The sequence below is a fragment of the Apteryx mantelli genome, chromosome 1 (genome assembly GCF_036417845.1).
Source record: "Apteryx mantelli isolate bAptMan1 chromosome 1, bAptMan1.hap1, whole genome shotgun sequence".
NCBI classification, from domain to species: Eukaryota; Metazoa; Chordata; class Aves; order Apterygiformes; family Apterygidae; genus Apteryx; species Apteryx mantelli.
This window is the reverse complement of record NC_089978.1, coordinates 3,368,869-3,395,498: the sequence shown is the minus strand read 5'-3', so window position 1 is coordinate 3,395,498 and position 26,630 is coordinate 3,368,869. Positions and strand designations below refer to the sequence as shown.

General features: G+C 44.3%; 1 protein-coding gene across 1 annotated transcript in view; it reads right to left on the bottom strand.

The window, feature by feature from the left end:
- FCHSD2 (FCH and double SH3 domains 2) overlaps nucleotides 1-23,924 on the bottom strand; it is a 155,703-nt gene extending 131,779 nt beyond the window's left edge. Inside the window, exons 1-2 of the mRNA XM_067309054.1 lie at nucleotides 23,745-23,924; nucleotides 20,376-20,473 (exon numbers count right to left, since the gene is read on the bottom strand). Of these exons, the coding sequence (XP_067165155.1) occupies nucleotides 20,376-20,473; nucleotides 23,745-23,765 (119 nt within the window). The 5' untranslated portion in view covers nucleotides 23,766-23,924. The remainder of the gene's footprint in view (nucleotides 1-20,375; nucleotides 20,474-23,744) is intronic.
- Nucleotides 23,925-26,630: the final 2,706 nt, after the last annotated feature.

Sequence of the window (26,630 nt, the reverse complement as noted above, 5' to 3'; positions counted from 1 at the left end):
CACTCTGTCCCTTCCTCCAGGTCATTGATGAAGAAGTTGAACAAGACTGGACCCAGTACTGACCCCTGGGGGACTTCGCTAGCTACAGGCCTCCGACTAGACTCTGCGCCACTGATCACAACCCTCTGAGCTCTGCCATTCAGCCAGTTCTCAATCCACCTCCCTGTCCATTCATCTAGCCCACACTTTCTGAGCTTGTCTATGAGGATGTTCTGGGAGACAGTGTCAAAAGCTTTGCTGAAGTCAAGGCAGACAACAGCCACTGCTCTCCCCTCATCTACCCAGCCAGTCATTTACAGTCTGGTTCTTTAGACTAAGTTTGTGCCAACACTTCAATTCACTATTGTTCACTAACATCACAAGTAAAGAACTATTTAAAACAAAATCTGTATGAAATCTAACATAAATCTAACTTCTATTTTGACATACGGCCATAACTATACCATGAATTAAAGCAAGTGATTTGTAAAAAGTAGCAATGTTCAGAGTGAGAAAGACACAGTGCATATTTCAAGTGTCATAGGCAGGCCTGTACACCTGGTACGAATACGACCCATTGCCTAATCTTGATCCAAGCCGCTTGGACATCCAGCAGCTCTGATTTGGAAGCTCTAGAGCTGCATTAGTGCAATATCTGAGCTAACAGACCTGCCAGCTCAGAGAATAGAGCAAAGGAGCTTAACCATCCGCATCCATCTGGACAGGCATGTCCAATTGTCTCGGAAAAATAAGAACAAACCTGCTTAAGTATTCTCCAGTAGCTAATGGAAAGCTTTTCTTATCCAAGCAGGCTAAAGCAACATTTCCTCCCTGAATCAACATAGAGAAGGGTAGAGGTGCAGAGATCCCCACCCAGAAGCAGTTCAGAGGCTCTGGAGACAAAAAGGCAGAATACTCCTATTTTTTGGCACCCAAAGGCAAGAGGAGGCTTCAGCTTAAACAGAACCTGTAGAAGAATTAATTCTTTTGCAAGACTTGTAACAACTCTCTCCATCACCATACCACCTGGAAGTCACTTGCAACCAAAGATATTTCACCAGGGTGGGCACTGCCTCCTTCCATTTTCTGGCCAGTTAGATTCAAGTTAAATATCCCTGCATCGCAGTCAAACCAAAGGTTGCCCCTCTAAGGCTAGACCTCATGCCACTGCTCTCACAAAAAAGAGACTGAAGAAATTCAGAAATCGTAACTAAGCAGAAACTCACTTTCATTTTGTTCAAGAGAGCTACCACACTACCACAGAGTACTTCAGCTTTCTTTTCAGCCAGTCCTCCAACAAGAAGCACCAGATACTATATTAGAGCAAACAACTGCCTTTGCATTAGGTTTTAAAAATAAAATGCTCTGTTTAACGACTTTATATCACCTGACTGAAACAGGTCTCTTTCTAGGAAGGCAACTATTTCATATGCACACTGCTACCTTCCAAATTCATCTGCTAAAGAATAAGCCATTCACCAACATTTTTAGCAAGGAAATAAGTTTGAGCGATTGCTGCACTGCTACTATTGCCTTTCCTAATGAAGGTTTTGCACCACCCGTGTTCATCGACATTCATATCAGAGCACATCTTGGCTTTACTTCCCAAATCACACGTTAAGCACAGAGGTCTGGGAGACTGAGGCAACAAAAAAATACTGAATACTGTAGTCTTTTCCCCAGGGCCCATTACTGGGCTGCCTTCCCTATTGCCTCCGAACCTGTCATGCTACTACCACTCTTGTAGCGTCCCTTTTATTACTCTTCATGTCTCTCACCAGTTGTAGATTCAACTGATATTGTCCATCAGCAGACAAGCAAAGCTTTAACGCTTCTCCTTTACTGCCTGCCATTATTTTCACCTCTTAGCTCCTTGCTTAGCCACGTAGGGCTTCTGCTGAAGTTCCTGGCTTTCCCACACAATGGGATGGTTTGCTCTCTACCTCTAGCTTTCTAGAAGTCTTCCTTAAAAAACAACACATTAATCAGGGTGTCTTTCCGCTTCCTGGCTGCTTCCCAGGAGATGCTGCCTACCAATTGCATGAACAAGCTGAAGTCTGCTCTCCTGACAGCCTTTCTCCTGGTCCTGAACTCCATTTGTGGTCATGGAAGCCCAAGCTGCCACCAGTCTGGACAGGACTCCCAACAACAAGTTATGAATACAGGCTTCCTCCCTGGGCAAATACGGACAACTTGCAGTTGTTACACCGCATGAGCACCACAACGCAGCGCGGATGTGGCCTCCAGGTCAAGCCTTTAACAGATGGCTTTTTACGACAGCATACCAATGTGATCGCTTCCAGGTAACCCAAGCTCCCCTCAGCTGTGAAGGCACACAAGCCAGAAGAGAGAACTTGAGACCATCCTCACCTGCAGCCTAACCTTTTGCCACAGTGAAGCTCTGCGACCCACCACAAGGAGCCAGGGACATTTCCTGCTTGTGGATCAACTACAGAGTTCTGCCTGCTTGCAGCAGATGTGTGGAGGTCATCGTGCAGCTCTCGGGCACAAATATTTGTAACATCAAGGAACTCCTGGCTTGCTGAGTGAAGAAATTCAGCTATCCTTGCCGTAGGGCACTGTTCTCGCAGCTCACTGGCAAGCCATACCTCACTTTTTCGACTTACCTCAGTGTAGTTGGCCAGTTCTCTGGCAAGCATAGAAGAAAAAAAACGCGGATGTTTTTGAAACTTGCTTCTAACACGCGTGTTCTTTGTACTGTCTCCTCTTCAATTATAACAACCTTAAAATAAAACTGGCAGGTCTTCTGAAAACAGCTTTAAAAGTTCCTGCAGAATGGTATTAACTGACAATTCAAACATCCTGTAATACACTGGAGCTCTTTTCTCTTCTATAAATTCTTTACTGCAAAACACGTCACCATTTTCAAACGGCAGCTTTCCCCAAGCAAGCAAAAGTTAGTTTTCCCCCCAATCCTTTTACAGTCAAGCCTATAAAAACCCCCATGTTGATTCAACTACTATAAAACATTTTACAAGTCTGAAGAATCCTGCTACCTCTTTCTGCTCCTATCCTGCTACACAGAGCTTTTACAGAAACTTCCACCAGCTGCTTCTGATTCAGCATCTCAATTAGAAGTACACCCTTCCTGACTAATCATCTTGCGCAGCTTTGCTGAAGTTTGTCCCATGCCATTTTTAGTCTTTAAATATCTACTTATTCTCAACTAAGATAAATTACATTAAAAGAAAATTCCCTTGTGTGCAAACAGAAGTGGAAACATTTCAACCACTCTGCAGTAGGTCTGCTTATAATTTAAATCAGTATATAGTTGACTATACAATACAGACCTTTCTAAATCAGGGGATCAAAGCTCTGCGTGATAGTGTGTCAAAACTACTCTTCTGCCCTTCCTGCTGCCATTCATCTCCACCTGTTTCGCTACAGTTTTCACACAGTCTTCAGTATCTTGATCTTCTTGTCCTCCACTCAAGGAACAAGAACCAGGTGACTAATGATGGAGAAAGGAATTAACATTTGTCCAAAGTTTAACTAACACCAACTCTGGCATCTCTGGCCTGCCAATACTTATGGACTTGGATTTGGATGAAAAACTCTTAAAAGGTAACTCTAAAAACTGTCAAAACAGAAATGGAAAGAAAATTTCTAGGCATTGATTCCAGAGGAATTAGAAAAACCTAGAAGAGAGACAGAGCCAGAAATGATACCCTGCTATCCCTGAGCCCCATCCTTGACTTAAAGTATAGCTGTTTCTAAACACAGCTACAAGTCTTAGTTATCATCAGCACTGTTCTGGGTGGGAGAGAAGCTTATTCTCATTTGGACTCAAGTAGCTAAACCGGAGAAGGCTTAACACGCTATAAGAGAAATGAGGGGCAGCAGCCTTCGAAGATGTAATTTCTCTCAACCATTTTACTGGGAAATAAGGCTCCAGCCAGTAGAGAGCAATCAAATAATTCCCCTTATCTTCTGTTGATGGAAACTCTCCTGTTAACTTTTTACTTTTTTAACATACGCTTTTTAATGCTGTACTGTTAAAAACCCTCAATAAAAGTTATACAATTTAAAAAATATATATATATATATATAAACATATACTTAAAATGCTTGATGCTGTAGTGCAAACCCACAAGCAGACTGCAGTTTAAACAGGAGTTATTTTAGCAGCACATGAGCTTCCAGTAAATCAGGAGCTTTTTTTTCCATAAAACTATCAAAAATGACCAAGCAATTCTCTTCCAAGTTTCAGTTTTAAATACGCTTCAGGACTCAGGTTTTGTTCCTCATTTAAAATGTTCTAATCCCCACAGCCTAGGACAAGCAACCCTTTCTCAAAACACGAAATATCTTTAGCTCATGCCCGAACAAGGCTCCTCAAACAATGCGCCCAGAAAAAAAGTTCAGACAACATTAAACAGCAAGCAGTGTACACACTGCAAATCACATTACTATAGTCTGGGATTAGGATGAGTTGCCACTAGCAACAGAGCTAAAAAAATAATAATAATAATCTGCCACCAGATATAGAGAATTCTTGCAACCTCAAACATAGTGAATGTTTTCAGCAATTTGCTTCAGAAAAGTAGGAGCAGTCCAGCAATGGGATCTAAAACAACAGCATTTTCCCTTTAATAGAATTAAATAATAATAATAAAATAAAATAAAAAAGAACAACCAGAAAGTTGCTGGTGAACATGAAAATTTGATTCATTCTCTTTAATACAGAAGTGCAAAATCATTATAGTATTAGCAGGTACAATAAATATGAAGATTGTTTTCTAACTTAAATGTATTTCAAGTGATTATTAATGAGTTTTTGCTTCAAATGGAAACTAAAGAGACAATTCAGATAAATACAAAGCTACTTTTTATAGCTTATCCAAGACCAATTCATCACATTCAAGATATTTCCTATTTACAAAAGCACTAACATATTATAATTCAGAAAGTCCACTTGGAGTTTTTGGAAAACAGGAATATAATGAACTTCCTTGATTCCCATTTGCTTGACAGCTCTCTGAGAAAACACATTTCACCATTAACACAGCTTGTTTTATCCTGGATCTACAAAATGTTTTGTGGTAGGCAACAAGAGTATTACAATTTTTATTTATTCATCTGTCACTTTTTAGGAATCTTGACAGTGCCACCCAGTAGTATTACACAGACTTTTTTCCTTTCTTTAGCTATGATTTTAGTATATGTACTTCATATTTAAATCATGCACTTCACAAGGTTTTATTTTCAAAAGCATTGACATTAAAGCATTAATGATGAAAAGCTGTGTTTTAATACATCATGCAACTAATATGAATTACCAAAACTTTCTTTCCTCATAAAGCGCTGTTGCACTACATCTTAACAGTACGTGTGCCTTATTCTTCCAATATTTTAAGTGAAAAAGCATAATAGCTCACTCAAATCTGTTGTCCAATTTGTAAAACATATCCGTAGATCAAAGCCAGAGCATTCTTTATACAGTTTCAGCGTGAGAACGCAAGCTGCAACTCAAAACAACTCATCCTCACTTTTCAGACGATTTGTAGACCTTGGCTTACTTCAAATTTACTTCAAACTTACCAAAATACCGTTCTTAGGAAGCGCGTGGGCGCAGGCCGTATTCACATGCTATTTACACCCCAACCACACTTGCTGTTCGAGGTGCGAAGCAATGCGTAGCTTCGCCCAAAGCTGTTGCTGTTTAAGAAACAGCCGCTCTCTGCTGCACGGCTCTCCTACGTGTGCCGGCACGCGCGACAGCCGGGCTGGAACGTGCCCACGCCTCAGCCAGGTCAATGCAAAGTCTCATGATTTTGCCAAAGAAAGCGGGTTCGATCTATTTAAGGCTGGTTGCCACCCCGCAGGCCAGAGGAACCCATCTAACCGCTTACTCACAGCTGGGCGCACTTCTCTGCGCGATGTTGTAACAAGAAAGCACGTTCATGCCCACCTTTAAATCTTCTTTGAACGATACTGTTCACATGTTTTCTTCTATAGATATTTAGCCTGCCTGTATCTTGGATGCAAGAAACGGCTCCATCGGTCACTGAGAACTGTAAAATGCACCTCCTCCTCCTCCTCCTGCCCTCCACCATCCTCTCACCAGAATCTTTCCCTGCCAGAATAATCCATCCAGGATAATGTACTGCTACTATGGGCTGTGGTCCACACACACCACGGAAAACCAACCATCCCTACCGCAGAGGACGCCCGTTCTAAACAAGCAATGGAAAACTCCCTCAGTTTCCTCAGTTCAACTCGGCTACGGTGTCCCCGGGCCAGATGGGACTCAGAGGCAGCCACAGGAGACACTGAAGCAGAAGTCCTTGCTACACTTCATGGCAAATGCACTTCACTTTCTGAATTTGGTATCATTGCTGAAAGAAAAAGAAGTGACAGCAGCTATATTCCTGTTGGTGGAGTATCTGCTGGTTGGAAAACAGAACTCTAGTAATCCCTTACTAATTTCACTTGCCACCAGGACAGACAGGGCACTGCCCATCCTTGAACTGTTTCTTTTCCAGGTCAGCTTGTTTCCTTTTCTGAAAGGATGGCATTACTTATTCCAACCTATTTAACCTGGGCAGCTTCTTCTGAGTAGAACCACTCCTCTCCCATCCTGCTTAGATCACTCCCTACCCAGGGAAAGGGAAGCTGCCGTCCCACCCCAACCCTTTTCCACAAAGCGAAAGCTCCGCTCAAGTCAACAGCGCCCACCAGCCCCTTGAACGAGATATTTAAGTGAGCAAGAGAAGCCTTCTCTTTTGCCACGGGCTTTGCTTGACCTCGCTTACTTACCTGCAAGAGCACCAGCTACTACGAACACCTCAAAACAAGAAGCAGGGCAGGGGATAATCTTCCCCAAGGGCAATTACAGCTCAGGTGCTTAACTGGGAATGAAGAGTCGGTTTATAATTTAGCTATATTGGAAAGGTATTACTTATGAAAACAGCACCTTTCCTTTGGGGGGTCGGCAGGAAGAAGCGTCTGGCTCTTTTTCTGGAATGAAAAGCTCCAGTTAACAACGGAAAGCATTTGCTAATGCAGGGTGCCTCCACGCTGGCAGCTTGCCAGCGCGGCTAGGTAAAGGTAAGGCACAACTGATTTCAAGCAACTAGCCAGCTACGTCAACAAAACGGGGGCTGGCCTTCGTCTAGCGTAATATCGCGCTAACCTGCTAGTTTGAAAAAAAATAAAATAAAAGCTTCAAAATTTTCAACAGATAAACTTCAGAAGCAGGGAGATTCATTTGCTCACCTCAGCATAGAGAAAGCGTTTGGATGCCCCTGGCTTCACGATAAAGTCGCTTTGGCTAAAGAAGACGCGGCCTTGGTTACTGCAATTGTTTTTACCTGGACAGCAGTATTAGAGGGCACCTCCGCATGAAGGTCCTGGCATTACCCAGCTCCAGCAACTGGGGAACATCAAAGCACCGCTGCTAAGCGAAGTGAACTTTTCAGGGAAGATCGAAGCTCAAAGCGCTCCACGGTCTAGGCCCAGGGTATTTCAAAGACCACCCAAAACTCCAGAACCAAGATCCCTGTCGACGGTCCCATTTCCCGGGCACAGCAGAACTCTGCAATAATGGTAAACCTAGAAACACACTCGTAAAGATGAAAAAGAAGACAACAACCTCTCACCAAAGCAAAGAAAGCCCAGATGGGAAGCACGTGCAGAAGCAAGAATTAGAGAATGTTTCATCACATTTTAGCAATGTACTAGAAGATGCTCAAATACTTTGTGCAGATTTTTATACTATTTCTTTACTACCTAATGTCCACTAGGTGCTACAGAAGTGAGAAAAAGAGAGAGGATTTAATTCCCCTGACATTAAGAGGTGATCGAGTAACTTCTCCAACAACAGACTGGAGTACCAACTTGAACTGGCCTTTGGATGCTGGCATCAAAATGCTGCAGATTTACTAATGAAAGACTCATTTAATGGCAATGGGTTACATACATGTGCCCAACAGAAAAGCACAGGCCTCAGATGTGTAGAAAAACCAGAGTATATGGCCTTCTGCACTATTTATTAGCTCACGGTAACGTTAACATTTAAAATTATTGGGTTTTCTCAACTACATGAAGAGCGCGAACATCATTTAAGCCCTGCGTAAGTTTTGACAGATTGGAAACTTGTAGGCAGCTACTACTTTGAAAGCCTCCACATCTGTCACTGAATCATATCAAGCACTTCTGCACTTTCTGCACCGCTAGCCCGGAGAAAAAAATTCAGACGCCCGAGAAGAACTAATGCACTTCCCAAGTCTGTTGCACACAGAGTTAGTGATCTGAAAGACTCGACACCTCCCACCAGACTCATTACACCTTTCAGTTCTTCGCTTCTGTTTGAAATACATTAAAAAAATAGCTAGGAAACAGATACACACTAGTCTTACTGCAACTGCCGGGAAGAGACTGCAGAAATTACTTCTCTTTCATCTCTTTTCTGCCAGTGGAGAGGAAAATGAAGGATTCGGGGAATTGCTAAAACTCCCTCTAACTGACCCAAAGATATTAGTTACACGAAACATTTTTGTACCTCAAAAATTAATAAAAAATAAATTAAAATAAAAATAAAATAAAAAATAAAAATGCGCTTGCTATAAAGAGATCCGAGTGTTCCTTTAACAGCAAAGGACAGATCACACTGCTCAGAGATCTACAAAGGAAATCAAACCATAAGCTTAGAACCATTTTGTTCAAGTTCACACATCTTCCTGTTACCCTGCTTATGCGTATCTGAAAAAAAGAAGCTAAAAAAAACCCCTCAGAATCACTAGAGGCATTGTTTTTTCCTGTGTGAATTCTCAGAGTTTTACTGGCTTTATTTTCTAACAGAGAAAGAGAAGAAACACCATTCAGTGTCAAAAGATTTGCAAACAACCTAAGGATAGCGCCAGCAAACAGAATGAAATTCTTTTCGATACCCTCAGAATAGCAAAGTACAACATTCGGCTGTTACAACATATTCATACGCTAAGCTACCTCGCTCACAGGCTTGCCATGTAGTTACGCTACTTCAGCGCCGCTCGTGATCCAGAAACACAGTCCCGTTCAACACCCTTGCCATCTCCAGGAGCATTAAAGCGAAGGGAAGAGGTGTGGGGGGGTGTTTTATAGTCCTCTGCTTGAACCTGCGTTACCGGCTATGCTACCGCTGAGCCTGAACGAAAACGGCCTGCCTCTCGGGTTCCTTGCTGTCTGCTACGCTCGCACGATTTTATCGATTTAGAGCGCAAAGGCAGCAAGATCTTCTTCCCAGTATTGTCTGGATATAAGTCCAGACATGTACTCGCACACCTATAGGAAACGTAAGGCCTCCGTGGTCAAACCGTGGGAGTTTGCCTCCAATCCAGTACCGGGGGAGGACAAACTACAGTTGTTAGAGCACGTACGCCGCCTTGTAAAGCAACGCCGTACGCAAGCAGAGACTAGCTAAACTCAACTGGACATGGAAAGAGCAACTGCTGTATGGCATTTCATTTCCTGAAATAAGCAGAAAATAGCCAGTTTCTATCAAGGGAATAGTAACAGCATACAACTAATGCATGGCTGAGTTATTGGGTAGATACCCCAGGGAAAAAAGATACCTTGAAGGCACATCTATTTTTAAAGAGCTCCTATGTATTCCAGCGTTGCTGGTATAGCGAATTGACTAAGTTTATCACCTTTTACTAGTACCACAGGAGCTGGCAAAATAAATTTGTTAAAACCCAAAGGTCCAGGCTTTATCGTGACATGCACTAAGAAACTTGTGACGTTCCTGCTTCTTCATTCCTTTCTTCTCTCCCTTTTGTAATCTGGATGAAAAATAAACTAACAGTAATTGAAAGTAATACTAACGTTCTCAAAAATGGTGTTTCTGGCTTGGCTTCCCACAACCAGATAAACATGTATATACTGTAGCAGCTCTTGTACAGAAACTACGAATGCTTTCCTCTACACGCCATGGGTCACACGCAACTAGAGGGCCTAACAGAAGTGTCGTGAACAACAAGGAGATATGGAGGAAGTTCAAAACCAGGACCTATTTCTAATTAGGTGTTACCAGACAGCTATATTTACTTGTCATCTTATCCAGTGCGAGAAACCTTCATAAACAGCAAGCACATTAAAATAACGTAACTTGTAAAGCTGCTGCCATCTACGCCCCCTCCTTTCACTAGCGGCAAGCAAAGTACATTTAGAGACGAGACGCCCTAAATCGGGCTGAGCAGACACCAACAATATCAAAAGCAGAGAGAAATTAAGACACTATAATGCTATCTGTCATAGCTTTTCCGATTTCTCTCTCCACTGTCTCCCTCGGTTTTCAGGAAAGAATGGACAAATGCGGAAGGTTTTTAGATTAAGCATTACAAGAAACACAACCACCTGACACACAGGGAAGTTTCAGCTCTGCCTTTCTCAAGATAGCAATTCCCAATTCCTTCAAGACAAGGCAGCTATTTCACTATGCGATGAAAGTTTTAACACATTTGGGTGGGTTTCATTTCAATTTAAAAAAACCCCAAGCTCTCATCTCTGCCTTTCTCAAACACAGAATCAAAACCAAAGTACTTCCTCCTTTTGTGCATTTAGAAAATAATTTTAAGTAATTTCTCAAATTTCCAACCTTTCTAAATAACGGTAGGATTGTCTCACAAAGGATGCAAATTCATTTACACCCACAGTCAAATACCTTTAAAAGCACAATTGATCTGAGATCAACTTAAAGTATCACACACTCAAGGGAAATTGTGGTTTGTCTTTTGGGGGGGCCGTATTTTGTCTAGTTTTGTATTTTCTTTTAATATACATGCAGAGTATAGCCGAGCCAACAAATAACTTATTTATGCCTGGTATTGTATGTATTTAAACACGGTCACAAGTGCCAAAATTCCCTTCGCTAACACCGACTCGCATGTGGCACGCAAGCTAGAAATAGCTATACTTAGTGGCTTGACGGCCATAAATCTTCGAAAGTCTTCTGCACGGCTGAGCTCTTCTCATAAAACCAGGCACCAACGCATTTTGTCCCTCTCATTAAAAGGATGCTCACTGGCTAAAGCACAGGGGGATGGAGATGCGTGCGAACAACGCTGTTGTAGCCACTGGAGATGGGACCTAAGGTACATTCGCGCAGACACAAAGAAAGGAACGCTTAAAATAACTCGAGAGACCGTTACAGGCAACATCGCTGAGCGTTAAGTAGAACTTTAAAAATCTAAACGTTTACAATACCACACAGGAAATAACAGATTGCAATGGATTCTTAGTCACTTTTACTCTCTTTCCGCAAACATCAGTTGGCAGCGCAGGATTTATTTCTGAAATGCAGCTGAATGCTTACAAGCATTAATTCAATAAAAAGACTCTAACTTTTATTATTCATTCTGGCAAAATGCTATCAAAACTTTAAAACTTGCTTACAAAAGAAAAAAACAAAACCACACACACACAAAAACACTGCTTCGAGCTATCACAAAACACAGTTTCATTTACTGCAAATATCTGGCTGGAATAACTTCGGTTCAGGCTAAAGCTGATTAGGATTTGCTATGCTTCCCAGCTTTTTTTTCCGGCCCGTTTTTTAAAATAGGAATGTAGAACAACTTTTTTGTGTGTTCTTTCACACTACAGCAAATAGTCTGCGTGAGCAGATTGAACAAGCTGCTCCACTTTACCAACATGAAAAAAAATAAAATTCAGGTGCATATTTGACGGAAAACTAAACTTACCAACTATAACACAAGATAGAAGCAAAGCAGAAAGTCCACTAGGAAGAGCAGAAGGTTCCTATACCAAACAAGCTGAACTCAGTGACCAACTAAGGATGACAGGCAAAGTAATACAGTACAAAGCTCCCTGCAGCCAGGATAACTTCTCTACACTGGTCCATATCCGAAAGATTTTCTTAAGGAGAACTAAAATTCTTCTCCTTTTGACCTCTGCCTCCACCATGAAGAAAATCTACGCAATGTATAATTCGATCATATAGTTTCCCTCATTTGCAAGCTTCCCGCTCACTAACATTGAACGGGCACAAGGTTCTCAAGGTCCAACTAAAGACGAGACCAGACCATTCCCTTTTGGTTGCAAAGCTGAGCTTGACCTGAATCCAGAAATTCAGATATTAAAAGGAAATTCACAAAATGCACCATCAGGACACTATACTATAATGTAAATTTTTATAATGTATATATATATTTTTTTTTACATTTCTTAAGATGATTTTCAGCATTAATCTATGGTAATATAAAGTTCAACTGGACTTTATGAGACAAAAATACACACCGGTGCCAATTAAATCTGTTAGCAAAAGCATAAAAACCCCTTCAGATACGGTAAAAGCTATCACATTCTCAGAGACATAAGCTTCTGAGAAAGATGCTTTCTTTTTTTATTGTCTGCTTTTTAAAAAACTCCAACCCTGTGACACCGTCTGCATCAGGGATTTTTGGACAAGGTTTTACTTCCTTCTGAACTTCAGTTCTAGGGCACAAACATTGGCGTCGCGAAGAATCAGTGTTCTGAATGCTCCAGCAGGTATTTTCAGCAGCACAAAAGTTAAACTTGTTCTGAGCCAGCTCGACACAGTCAAAACCACTCCGCTGGATGAGTTACAGCGGTGCAATGCTGTCCGCTGCCGTTCACCATGCCCTTTCGAGAGGCAACAGAAGGGAATCCGCGCCCTTAAGTCAGGTAATACATCGGATTGTGAACAGGACCAACACAAGGTCGCCTTCGTTTGCAGACGCGCACCTCCACATTCACGAGTGAACGCCTAAAATAATTTTCAGAAGATGGACAAGCGTTTCTCTCTGCGTGTGCAAGAAATAGTAGATTCAGAGGATGCAGTGCCCTCTATCCACAGCCTAAATGTCCCAAGCCACCGCAGATATTGCTTACAAAGTCTGTAGGTTAAGCTCAGGAAGCTGAACGCGCTGTCTGCAAAAGATGCTGAAAGCACCATTAGCAGAGGGTGCAAAACCTGCAAAATAAACCTTTTCCCACCAAACACGATGAAACAAAACAAAACAAGACACCATAGGAAATTAAGCCAGGCTACACCGGTTGTCTGGAACGGTAACTATGCTCTTCCTCTTTCCACCACAGCTTATCACGACATTTGTGGTATGTCCTGAACACCTTCGATTCCCCTTACGTACAGGGTTTCGGAAGTAGGATTAGCTCAAAGGCAAAGGCTTCCTCACAGAATCAAGTCCAAGATTTGGGCCCGTGAAGCCTGAAGAGCTTTTTTGTTCCTTTAAAATTACCTCTACCATATATTCCAATTTCCATAACCGACAATCAAGCAAGCTAAGTATACCTTGCAGTGTCGCAGTGAAATCGGTCACAAAGACAACTTTGCACAAGTGTATTACAACTGCTACTTTTCTAGAGCTCTGCCAAGTAGCGTTTAGGAGAAAAGTGATAGTTAGCTTAAGTAAAGGCCATACTGGAATAAAAAAAAACAGAAAATCAACTTCTGCAAGCTAAAGACCCTTAAAAAAAGGGCATTTAGTCAAAACTGGAAACGCAACCTTTAGCAAGGAATGCATTTTATTAGTAGTCAAAATCATCTTTTTATCATATCCCCAGACAAATGCACACTAAAGACATTGTGCTCACTAGCTAATGCGACAAGCCTGAAGTCTCCTGAAAGCACCTTAGGCAACACAAGCTCTTAATTTCAGAGTTCCAGAGCATGTGTTGGAGTTGCTTTAATAAACAAAAGTTCATTTAAAAAAAAAAAAAATCAAAACTCAAAGGCCAAAAGAGGAGGAAAAAATTCTTTCCCAATTAATGTAAGAAATGGGTTGTTGCTTTCTTTTTTTTAACTGTTACTTCCACTACAAAAAAACAAAGAATAAACTAAAGCTTCATAAGTTAATCAAAGACTGTAAGGCTACTTAGAAATACTGAAACAGATACATTACTTTTTATATGTCAGGGATAAAAAAAAATGAAGAAGTGTGGTCCCTTTCTGAAATTCGCTGTGCCAAGATAGGTTTGAATCATTGCACTGTGGCTATGTTTATACTGAACCTTATTTTTTTGCTGAAAACTTGGACTTCCACACCCAGTAGGCAACATTTTTTTTTAAAGTACATTCCAAGCTTCCCTCAAACAGTTCCAGTCAAAACATCACCAGGATTTAATTCCGTCAAGAATGTGAGCATCTCATTTAATGACTGCCTAATTAGAGGTAACGTGCCCAGACCACATATTCTGTGGCATCTTTATACGGAATATCGTTCAGAAGCAACACCACCAGCTTTGGAGAGAAGTTCTGACTCTTCTGCAGATTTAGCATTATAGCAAAGAACGGCACTGCGTATCCTCAGCTAATTAAAACAGAGCTTGAGAATAATAAACTCTTAATACTCGCTAACGGTGAGGAAGATCATCCCACGAGGGAAGAAATACCATCAGTGCCTAAGAAAACTGCAGGTTTTACTTTTAAAGAAATATTAAGCCTCTAGATATAACAGTTGCACAAGGAAAACTCTTTCAAGTGTGAGCCAAACCTAAACTAATACAATTCAGTTCACACAGTTTTTGTGACTTTTTTCTGTTATGTTTGTTGTTTTTCACTTCGCGAGGCTGCAAAACTCAGAACGTGTAGGCACAGAGAACCAAATACTCTGCTCCTACTTAAATAAAGCTGCAAACACTGGAGGCAAGCATCAAGTCTGCAGTGAACAACCTTGGAAGGAAAAAGAAAAGGTGACAGTGAAGGACAAATTTCTAAGGAGCAATATAAAGGAAAAAAAGACGACCTCCTTATGAAAACCTCCCAGGTAGGGCAAAGAGGAAGTTCTGAAGAGGAATTTAAAAAGGCCTTATCAGATACCCACTAGCCAGAGGCTAACACACAGGAGAGCCTAATACAGGGTTCAAGAATACCCAAGCAGGAATTGCATTCCCTGCAGCTGGAGACCGGAAAGAACAGGAAAAAGAGGTAAACTTTTCACTACTATTTTGCCCCAGGTCAGGAAAAATAACATGCTCTCAACTTCTCAGAACCTTTTATGGGATTCTACATGTACGCATATAAAAAAATACATTCTTTTACAGCTTTCCCCCCCATAGTCACATATCCTTTTGCAGCACTATCCACACTATAACAAGACTTTTCCTTAACAGGAGGTTAAATGATCTGTGTTGCAGTTGCTATATTAGATGCTATATTAGATTTGCTGCCTTTAAAATTGGAGCTGCAGTTAGTTTCTACTTCGGCAGTTTGACTCCCAGCCAATGTTGCCATAAACCTTATCACAGACCTACCAACCTAATCAGCGAGATTACAGAAGCACAGTCAAATTCCACTGGAGAGTACAAAGTATACTCACGGCAAAAGGTTACATGCAACTTTATTAACCAGCGCATAATTCAAAACATAAAACAACATGTTAAAACCAACAGCAACTAGATATCTACAGATACCTACTCATTCATACTTTCTTTTTTTCTTAGTATCTGCACTGTTCAGTTATACACAGGCTTGTTGCTACAGGAATGAGACACCAAGTTAGAGACATCCAAAAAGTACTCTGTCCTTGTACTGGACGCATAACCAAAAATCCCCAGTAAGTTGACCCTTTTCCTCACTCACAAACTCCCATCTAACCTGCCGTGTCTCCAAGGAGCAAAAGCGAGTGACAGCCCAGTTGACAGGGCAACAGCTACAGTATCTTGTATCAGAAAAAGGTCCAGATTGATAAGGAAGACCCATAAGACAAACTCCCCACCTAGCAAGTAAATACAAAGGCTTAAGAAACCCAGCACACCTAAGCTATACGCTGAATGTTGAACACCAAAGCATCCCGGAAACAGAGGTGATTCCCAAGAACTAACTAATATTCAGGTGCTCAGAACTGGATAAAGGAAGGAATAGAGAAGAGATGTGAAGTATCAGGGAGAGGGAAAAAATTTTAAAAAAAGATTTTTTTAAAAAAATGAAAAATTGTAAGTACAGAACAATCTTCAGAGAAGAGACCTTCGGAGGAGAGAATGGAAATACAGGACATACTATACAAAGGCAAGACAGCAGAAGGAGAAAGGTGAATGACAAAGAAAATACAGAGTGCGAGGAGAATGCGGTTTTATGAGAAAAAGGTGAATGAATTGAAGAATACGTTACAGTGAGATTTGCTAGACTGAACAACGAGGAGAGGAAGGTATTTAAAATAAGACAACAAAGTAAGGAGGGAGAAATAAAAAGGACAGAAGAGCGAGACAAACAGAAGGAGATATTCCTCCATATATTTGCATGCACACCTGCGAAACACATGGAAATTATGAGCCTATGATTTTGGCAATTCCTTTTACAAATTGAGTTTAGCCGAAAGTGATGAAAAACTAAATTCAGGACCTGGCAAATGAAAGGACTACATTACTATTCCATCTCAGCCAGAAATCATGCAAATTTTACATCTACTTTCAACACGCCGCGCTCTCAACTAACTCCAAACGGTGAAGCAAACATAGGATCAACACATCCAGGCAGCAGAAAATTAGTCAGGACTTAAATATTTAAGGTGGCCTTTCTAACTGTGCAATTCCCAAAGCCGCAGCTGTGCAGGGGACGTTTGTTTCCAGGTGGGCGAGTTTCCTAATCCCCACAGCTCAGCCAGCCCCACGGCTCCTCGTGCTCCTACAGGGAGATGGCAGAAATAGTTGGCACGTGGGACTGGCCCTTCGGCAGCAGACCGGACTTTTAGAACAGCTTAAAACAGCCGTGTAACGATAAGCTCATTCTCTCTGGCAAAACATAAAAGCAAAGAAATAACAACAGGCATTTTAGAAAACATTAACAAAAATTTGTAAGGGCTATAAAACTCTTTTGAGCGCCAGGCTTTGAGATAACGTACAAGGTAAAGCAACTATAACAAGTTTATGAAGTCTACAGCATATAAATATGTTACGGAAATATTAAATCAAATTCAAATGTGGATCACACGAAGTTCTTCACAATTTTGCAGACGCACGCACACGCATAAAAGGAAAATACATCTATATCCTGGCAAATTAAGGGCAAATTCAGACTACAATGCGTGACTTATTTATGACCACCAGTGAAATAAGGCAATGTTTAAAACCAAAATAAAAATACATGAAAAACTGCCAACACCTCTGATAAATTCAACCATTCATAACACAGTTGGCCACTGGAAAAAAATGAATTTGCTGCCTGAAAGCAGCCGGGTATGGCTAGAGTGAACAAGCATCCCAAAACGTCTAAGCCGTAAAGAAACTTTGAGGGATTTCTGGCTCGCACCAGCAAAACCTAAGTTTACCTTTCAGGGAAAAAAAAGCTCCTTCTCCATCATGGCTGCAGAGAGACAATGTTTTTATAGTAATGCCAGCACGGATCTACCACATGAAAGGACATGGTAGTTTTAGCGAACTACAAAAGATAAACATACGCCATGCCTAAAACTTAGCCAATGACCCTAGAAGCATCACGAATCACTTGCTCCACAAATTCCTCAGTCACCGTGTATGAAGAAATGTAATACCAAGACCCAAACAGAGATTACAAACACAAAAAGGTATCTTTAAACCTATTGGCTAATACATTTCATTTTTTTATTATAGTCAGGTCATAAAGATACTTCAATTTTACTGCTACCAACCTTTCACAGAAAAGGGAAAAGACAACACAGTTCAAACTACAACGGATACTAGATTGCAGATATTATAATTTTACGTTGTGTCAAAAGTTGTTCAGCTCCCAAGAAGGTTTTCCACTCAACTGCTTGCATGCAGTTTTGTCAAGCCCTAGGTAAGCGTCTATCCATTTCCATCCTCAAAACATGTCGCCTTTTCTTCCCTGCCTCCGTGACACGGAGCTACATCCTTGGCATGCAAATCCCTATATTACCACTCAAAAAGACGACATATTTTAGATTTAATGAAACATGGTGGTTTTGCATACAGCCCTCAAGGAAATGAAGCTGCTACAGAGAGGGTGGAGAATAGGCAGTTACACTTGTATGTCTCAATTCCAACCAGGAAGAGTCCCTTCGGGAATAAACAGTAGTTCAATCTTCATCGTCTCCAAATGACATAGTTTGAAGTTTTCAACTATAAACATTTAAAAGAGTGTTCGGTTTTGCATAAAAATATCAAAGCTATTGAAATGGAAAGTATGTTTATGATCTGGTATGTTGCCAATATCATCTGCTAACACACTATACAATGTATTTTAATAGAATTCATAAGAGAACTTTCTGATCTTTTCCTTGAATCACTTCTTCATTACAGATATTTAAAGTTTTATTCAAAACTGGACTGAAAGGATATAAAGAATGTAATTAAGGACATTAAATCCTAAACTAGTTTGGTTTTTTTACATGGCTTAAATGTTTGCAATTATATGCTAATAAATACAATAACTGTTTGTAGCAATTTAACCTTTTAAAATATGAATTCTTAATCACTAAATTGTAAACCATGTATTCAGAGTTTCTTGCTACTGCTGCAGCAGTTAAATTTGTAGAATTTAGAGCAGCGTAACACAGTACGAAGCTGCACTCTTGCACTGTTTGAAAGTTCAAACAGCGCTACAAAAGGAACAGAGCTCTCAAGGCTTGGTAAACAAACAGCATTCAGTTAAAATTTAATACTTCTGGATAATGGTAGAGTGCTTTCTTTCAAAATAATTCTTTGTGCAAGAGACAAAAGATCCTGTGCGTGGTTCCAACGACCACTGCTGTCTGGAGCGTTCTGGAAGCACGGTGCGCTGCAGAGCCGCAACGCAGCGATAAACACATGAGTAATGGGATGGGGTTGACACCAAACTTCTCACATGAGCGTCACAAAGCGGCTGATTCAGTATCAGGACTGCACAGTGCTCAAAACCGAGTTCCTCCTCGACAGCTAAATGCAAATAAAAAGACCTCTGCTTTACAAGCCAAGATAATTTTCCCCGCAAATATTTTTAAGCAAAAATTCTCTTGTTGCCTCCTATTCTGCAATCTGGTATTTGAACAAATCATTGACATGATGGAGCTGTCATATTCTATCACATCATTCCGTGTTTGAAGAATATTTAATCTGTAAATCCACCCAGTGATTCTGCAAACACAGAACGCTTGTAACAAGAATGCTGAACAGAGACCGCGTATATTTAGTGACCATGTTAATGAATTAAGTACATTAATCCAGTTTCTTAATCGATAGCATTAACATTTAGAAATTAAATGAACTTTAGAAATTAAATTATGTTAAAGAAAAGTATTTTAAGCCAGCATTTTCACATGTTTTCCGGTTTTTGTGCCAAAAGCTATAATAATGCTTATGACATCTTTCAGCAGAAATTCAGACTTACGTCATTATGAGCCCCTGAAAAATAGGAAATGCTAATAAAAACTGGACTAGAGCAGCAGTATCTGGCCTAGATGTTCTAAAAATAAGTTTCTATCCAGGGGGAAAATTCCTCAGATCAATCTATTGCTTATCACTCAGCATTTGCTAGTCAAACACTGCCCAGCCACTAATTTTAATCTAAGGAAATAAATGCTGTGATCTTTCCCAGACAGAAAAGCGTTTCAATATCCACAAAAGAAAAAGGGGTGAGAGAAGACTGAAGCCTGGACACTGATTTATTAAGAGAGGACACCGAGAGCGAGACAAACAGTACGTCATCCGTCAAAGCTGCCATATTTGCATTTTATATACAAATACAAAGCAAGAAATCTCATTTAACTAATTAACAGGTGGAATATACGGTGCCAAAAAGAGAAGGATAGCAGTGGACTCACTGATGAATGCTTTACAGAAGAACCATTCTAGAAACTGATCCTCTCCAAATGGAATGATTAATCCTCCATGTAATTCCAAGTACCCCCTGTCTCCATGAGTATTTTGCTAAAAGCAAACTTTCACATTAAAGAGAAGCAATGACATTAGTTAAAATGAATAATAAAACCCTGCAATTTATGTCACGGAGATTCTCCCTACTGATTTTAGCCTGTAAGGAGTTTTAGATTAAAAATGCAAGTATCTTCTTCTAAGTTTCTGATAAAAAAAGAAATCCATTTAAAAGTGCTATTCAAAGCCATCTGTAACAAGACGTAAATCAGCAGTGGTTTCAAAATATTTTCGATAATTTTAGCAGCCTCTTATAACTGGCAAATCAAATAAACTATTACATAGAGGAATACTGCTGAAAAGACCAATACTTTTTGCATGTTGTTTGTGACTTTTTTTTAAACATTTCCCCCATTGAAGAGAAGAAAAAATGGTTTGCATTGTGTTAGCTCCAGTTATAATTTCCAGCTGTGTCAAAACTTTAACAGCCTAAAAGCAGGAAATCCAAAGAGGAAATTCCATCGTCAGTTCCTGAAGTTTTGTAACTCAAATGTTCTTCCAAAGCTAGATCTTAAAGGAATTTTTCGTAGCATTTTCTGTAACCTTACCTGATGTCTTCAAGTAGCTCACATTCTGCCTGATGCTTGGCCTGAAGTTTTGTCATCTGCTCAACCTGACTGTTTTTTAGCTCTTGTGTAACTTTCACCTACAAAAAAAACACAGACCATATATATTTTCTGTAGAGGTTAGGTCAAATTTCATCAAGAAAAAAAAAATCCCCTCATCAATTTTGAATTTGCACGTTTCAGTGAAAAATTAGAACACAGAATTAATAATGCAGTTTAACCCTATTATTTCAACAAATGCTCTAACCCCAGCAGGCCTTCATTTCATGCGTCAAAAATCTCAAACTTATGCCCTACCATTAACAAAAATGCTTTTTTTTTTTTCCCATAAAGCTAGGAGGATGATCTGTGTGGGGGGAAAAAAACAAGCTTGAAAAAGGAAAGTGAGTAACAGGAAAAAAATTGACGGTGTGTACATTTAGCACTTCAGCACAAGCTACAGAATTTTGAAATGTGTCTTAATTAAACTGTCCTACAATTACTATAATTAAAAGATAGCTTACACATAAAGTTACTTAATTGAGCATCAGAGCAAAAGCCCTTCTACATAAGACACTTCGTAAGGTTGGCTTTAGGTTTTTAGTATTATGTAATTTTCCATTGAACATCATGATCCTGAAGATTTCAATAATTTGGGAACCCATTTGCTAACTTGTAAAAGGGCAAAAGACCAAGATTTGACTTAGGCAAGGGAACCTGGATTTTTTTTCTTTTTCCTTTTTTTTTTTTTTTTTAAAAGCAAGCGGTCTTGGCATTTAAGCCCTCTAGTGATCACAAGGAGACCACGTATCGGCCTAAAAAAGCGATCACCAGCATATCAAAAGACGTTATGCATTCATGAGGACAGAAATGCATAACAGTCACTGTAATGGGGGAAGAGAAAAAAAAAAAATGAAGAGAGGAGGTAGACACAAATCTCCCTCTTCTTATTAGCCAGGCAAAAAAATCTTCCAAATCACACCGGCTAGGAAAAGCCTCCTCAATTTTAAGGCTGAAGGGGGGAAAAAAAACAAAAAATAAAAACCTACAACAAGGGCCCTTTAATCACAGCATTAAAGTCACGTTTTTCACATTAGTGCCGATGAGATACTGAAAGTCACATGTGCATCCCTGACTTTGAATGAGCAAAAAATAATCTATTTCTAACATTAACTTTCAACATTTTTATCTGCATGTGAAAAAACCTATTTAAAAACAAACAAACCCACACAAGATAACCCATGTAATGGAAATAACCTCAAATGAAATAATATAGGCAAAGAATGACGCCCCTGTAATAAAAATAAGCCGCCAAATGCAAACTAAAATAGAAAGAAGAACCGTTTAACAAAAAAGCAGAGTCCACCCGCAAAACAAGACGTTGAGAGGCAGGAATGAGACGAGGAGACGTCTCCACTGCAGCTGGCTGCCCGGGGTTACTGGGGAGCTCGGGGGCTGACAAGAGCGATTTCTGTTTACGCTCCCGCTCACACTCTTCCTCGAGCGCGACCCCCCCCTGCACACAAGCCTGCCCCCCGCCATCTCTTGCGGTCACTATTATACAGCTCTCCACACCGCAAAACTCCTGCGATTTCATCTCCTCGCGCTATAAATCTCAACGCCGCATATGAAATCTTAAACGTTTACGCCCAAACGACGGCAATCTGATTGAAAATGATTTCAGCGCAAACCCCTTAATCAACAGACGACACCTCGAAGAACGTAACATCTCAAAACCAGCAAACTCCCTTCTACGATCCTTATTAATGAGCGGCCTCTAAACCTTACGTGAGACTCACTTCACCATCTCCAGCTCCCCCTTTCTCCCCATGCTCCAACCATGGCGTACAACTCTCAAAATAACTAATCAATAAATCTCCATACATCAGCACTTGCAGATAGCTCAAGACCCCGCTACAGCTCAAGTCTTCCACGAACAACCTGCCTGCACGGACAAGCCATACTGGGAACAACCTTCTTCCAAATCTGCTTTACTCCTTACATTTCCTCCCACATCACCCCATATTCCCATGGACCACAAGGCCACCAAAAAGCCCCCCCCACCTCCCACAGCATTTGCAACCAGCATTTGCAGCTTGTTTCCATCACACCTATGTTACAGTCCTGGTTGTCCCCGTTTGCTCACACTCCTGATACATCCAGGGACAACCTGCATCCTTCCAGCAGCTCCAGATGTGACCTTCCACTCCAATACAACCGGTCACTGTTGAGATCAACCCACCACCGTACCCTGACATGGCTAAGTCCTCTAAATGCAGCCAGTACCACCCCACAACCAATACAGCCTGTCCTAACACCCCAAGAAGATCCAAGTCCTCTGCAATCACTGATCCCCTTCTAACCCTACCCCACCAGGGCTCTCCTTTAGTGCAGTCCAGCCGCCGCCGCCACCACCACCACCACCACCACCACTGCACTCCCCACAGGCCTAACCAGCCCCTGCCCTCCACCTCTTCCACCTTCACCTTGCCCCACAACCCCAAGAGCAGCCCCAATCCCCCTCCTTACGCCCCATCACCGCTGTCAGGCATCACCCGAGCGCTATGCCGTCCAAGCGCAGCCCCACATCCCAGCCAGCCCCACCGCCTCCTGCCCCCAGCCCCCCCCATCCAAACACAGACCCATCTCCCCGCAGCCACTGCCTCCCTCCCCCCGAGGGCTCCCGCTCCCCATACCCTGCCTCAGCCCCTCCCGCCCCATATATTGCCCCAGCCCCCCCAGATACCCTGCCCCAGCCCCCCCCAGCTCTCCCACCCCCTACCCTGCTCCAGCCCCCCCGGTCTCCCCCCACCCCATACCTTGCTCCAGCCCCCTTCAAGCTTCCCCCTGCCCTATATACTGCCCCAGCTCCCCCAGCTCCCCCACATACCCTGCTCCAGCCCCCCCAGACCTCCCGCCCCATATGCTGCCCCAGCCCCCCCACATACCCTGCCCCAGTCCCCCCAGGCCCCCCACCCCATACCCTGCCCCAACCCCACCAGCCCCTCTGCCCCATACGCTGCCCCAGCCCCTCCACACACCCTGCTCCAGCCCCCCCAGCCCCACCGCCCCATACCCTGTCCTAGCTCCCCCACATACCCTGCTCCAGCCCCCGTCAAGCCTCCCCCCGCCCCATACTCTGCCTCAGCCCCCCCACATACGCTGTCCTAGCCCCCCCCACATACCCTGCTCCAGCCCCCCTCAAGCCTCCCCCCGCCCCATATCCTGCCCCAGCCCCCCCACATACCCTGCTCCAGCCCCCCCGCGGACTCCCGCTCCCCACACCCTGCTCCGTACCCTGCCCCAGGCGCCCCAGCCCCCCCCCAGCCCGGGCCCCCCCCCCCGGCAGCCCCCCGCCCGCGGAGGCCTCACCTTCCTCGGCGGGGGCTGCATGGTGCTGCGCTGGGTCTCCACATCAATTCCGCCCCGCCGGCAGCAGGATGCGGCCCCGGCTGCAGCAGCAGCAGCAGCAGCAGGAGGCGGCGGCGAGCGGGGGAGCCCGTCTGGCGGCGGCGGGCGCGGGGCTGCGGCGCGGAGGCCGCCTTCCTCACAGGCACCGCGGCCGCCGAGTGCGGCCCGGGCGGCGAGGGCAGGGCCGGGGCGGAGGCGGGGGCGGGCTAGCGGAGCTGGGGGGGGGGGGGGGGGAGCGACTTCAAAAAAAAAAAAAAAAAAGAGAGAGAGGAAAAAAAGCAGCCGGGAGGCGAACAGCGGCTCGGGAGCGCCCCGCTGAGGGGGAGCGCCGGGCGCGGCGGCGGCGGCAGCGCGCGGCCCCGCCAACGGCCCCGCGCGGCCGGCGACGCCGCCCTCCGCGCCGCCTAGAGGGGCCGACCATAGAGTTGCGGGCGAGGAGAGAGCGGAGGCGCGGGTGGCCACGCCCCCGCCGCCGCTCCTGCCCCCTCTCCTCCCGCTGGGGGGCGCCGTGGGGAAGGCGGCGGCGGCGGCGGCGGCGGCGCGCGCCGTGTCGGCCCCGGGGGCGCGCGCCGCTGGGGAGGGTGCAGCGGGGGGGGGGGACCGTGCCGGGGGGCTGCGAGCGGGGTGCACGGGGGAGGGGGCTGCAAGTGTGTTGCACGGGGAGGCTGCGAGGAGGGTGCACTGGGGGGCTGCGAGTGTGTTGCACGAGGGGGGGCTACGAGCGTGGTGCAGTGGGAGGCTGCAAGCGTGTTTCACTGGGGGGCTGCGAGCATGGTGCACGGGGAGGCTGCAAGTGTGTTGCACAAGGAGGCTGTGAGCAGGGTGCACCGGGGGTCTGCGAGTGTGTGGCATGGTGGGGGGGACTGCGAGCATGTTGCACAGGGAAGCTGTGAGCGTGGTGCACGGGCAGGCTGCAAGTGTTTTGCATGGGGAGGCTGCGAGTGTGGTACACAGGGAGGCTACCGGTGGGAGGCCGCACACACACCGCGGTGGGAAGGAGACTGCATGTTGCACAAGGAGTCTGCAAGCGTTTTGCACGAGGAGGCCACACGTGCGCTACACTGGGGTGCTGCGAGCGTGTGGCAGAAGGAGGCTCAGACGCGTTGCATGGGGAAGCTTGCACGCAAGCTGTGCAGGCCGTGTTGCACGGCTGCGCGTGCTCTGCTCCAGACAAAAAACAGGGTTCATCCTCCCTCGGTCAGTTTTCAGGTGGAAAAGCGAGATCTGAAAGGGAAGGGTGCATTGGGAAAACCAGAGGCAGCGCAGCCGTGCAACGCCGTGCTTCGCCAGGGGCGAACGCAGGCCGAAGTCGCCTGGCCTTACTCAGCCGAGCTTATTAGAGCCGCTGAAATGAAATCTTTGAAATATTCAAGCGCGTTCCGACGTTTCCTTTAAGGAAATCACCGGGGCGGTTTGCAGAGCGCCAGGCAATTCCCATAATTGCATTTCCCCAAGTGCTCCGGCGTTGCTGCGCCTCCGCCGCCTTCATTATTGATGAGCTGCTTTGCTCCGGCTCGCCGGAAATGACCCCTTGCGTCCAAATAGCTTTAACTGCCTTTAACGCTTTTTAAAACTAAACGTAACGCGCGTTCTCCTTTTTCCTCTGGCTATTAGTTTATTTAGTGCTGCTAATTCATATAACTCGCTTTTGCCGGGAAACTGCCTCAAAGTGGTGAGCGAGACGGGGGGTGTCAATATATGCTATTAACATATATTGCACCTTGCTGCAATTAAGCTGGAGCGCGTGGCCTGTGCACCTCCGAAGGTACGTAAATAAGTGGGTATCAGAGCAGCTTTTGCACCGGGTTTTAGAAAGGAAAATTCAGATTATAACCTCGGGATGAAAATGTAGCCCTGTCTCCCGGGGCTCATCTTGTTGGTGGGCGAGAAGAAGAGCTCCTGCCCGCCGCAGAGGCGCTTCGACGGGGATTTGGGGGGTCGCCCCCGAAAAGCATGCTTAATTCGAGCGCACGGGGTGGAAAAAAATGCGTATAATAATAATTCGTCACCCACTGCAGCCATGTTGGGCACAGGGATGTCGCCTCGGGCTGCAGCCACTGCAAAAAAGAGAATTTTGGGCGCCTGTTTGACTGTAGCATCATTTAAAAGGCCGATGCAGCCGAAGGACTTTTGTAGTTTTGTCGGTAGTCACCGGTCTTGCTTTTTATCGAAAAGCGCTCCAAAGGTTGCTGGTAAAACAACGGAGTTTCGTCACTGCCGGGAAGCTGGTGAACGCGGCCGTTTCGGGAGTTTCTCTTCCGTCTTTTGGGCTGGCCTCGCGGCTGTTTTGGCTAAAAACCTGGAAAACCAAATTGTGCGGCTGCTCGGCATAAGGCGGGCAGCGGATCTGGTGGGGGCGAGCGTCTGTGCTGGCTGAAACACGCTTTCGCGGTCCGGGGGGGTCCTGGAGCGGCTCGAGCCGAGCACCCGGGCGCAGGTTAGCGCTTTTCCCGTTAACAGGCTCTAGCATCCCGGAGAGATGGGATCCCGACGGATCTGCCCGTGACGCAGGCAGGCTCTGACCGAGCGTCGCAGCCGGCTCGCGCTGCCCTGACAAAAGTTGGAGCCTCCTGGAATCGGTCGACACGCTCCCAGGTGACAGCGACGGGCCAGGGGTTTTGAGTGGAACGAGTTATCCCAGGCCTCAGCTTGCAGCAGCGGGGGGCTGCCGCATCCGCATCCGTGCCGCATCCGCGCCGCGTGGCTTTGCCTCCCGCGGGGCTGGCGGAGACGGTGCAGGGAGCGGCTCCCGCCCGGGAAGGCTGCATTTTGCGCTGGGCGCGAGTGTATGGGAAATAAAATGCTTCCTAGCTGCGATGGATAGATAGATAGACAGAGAAAGAAGGA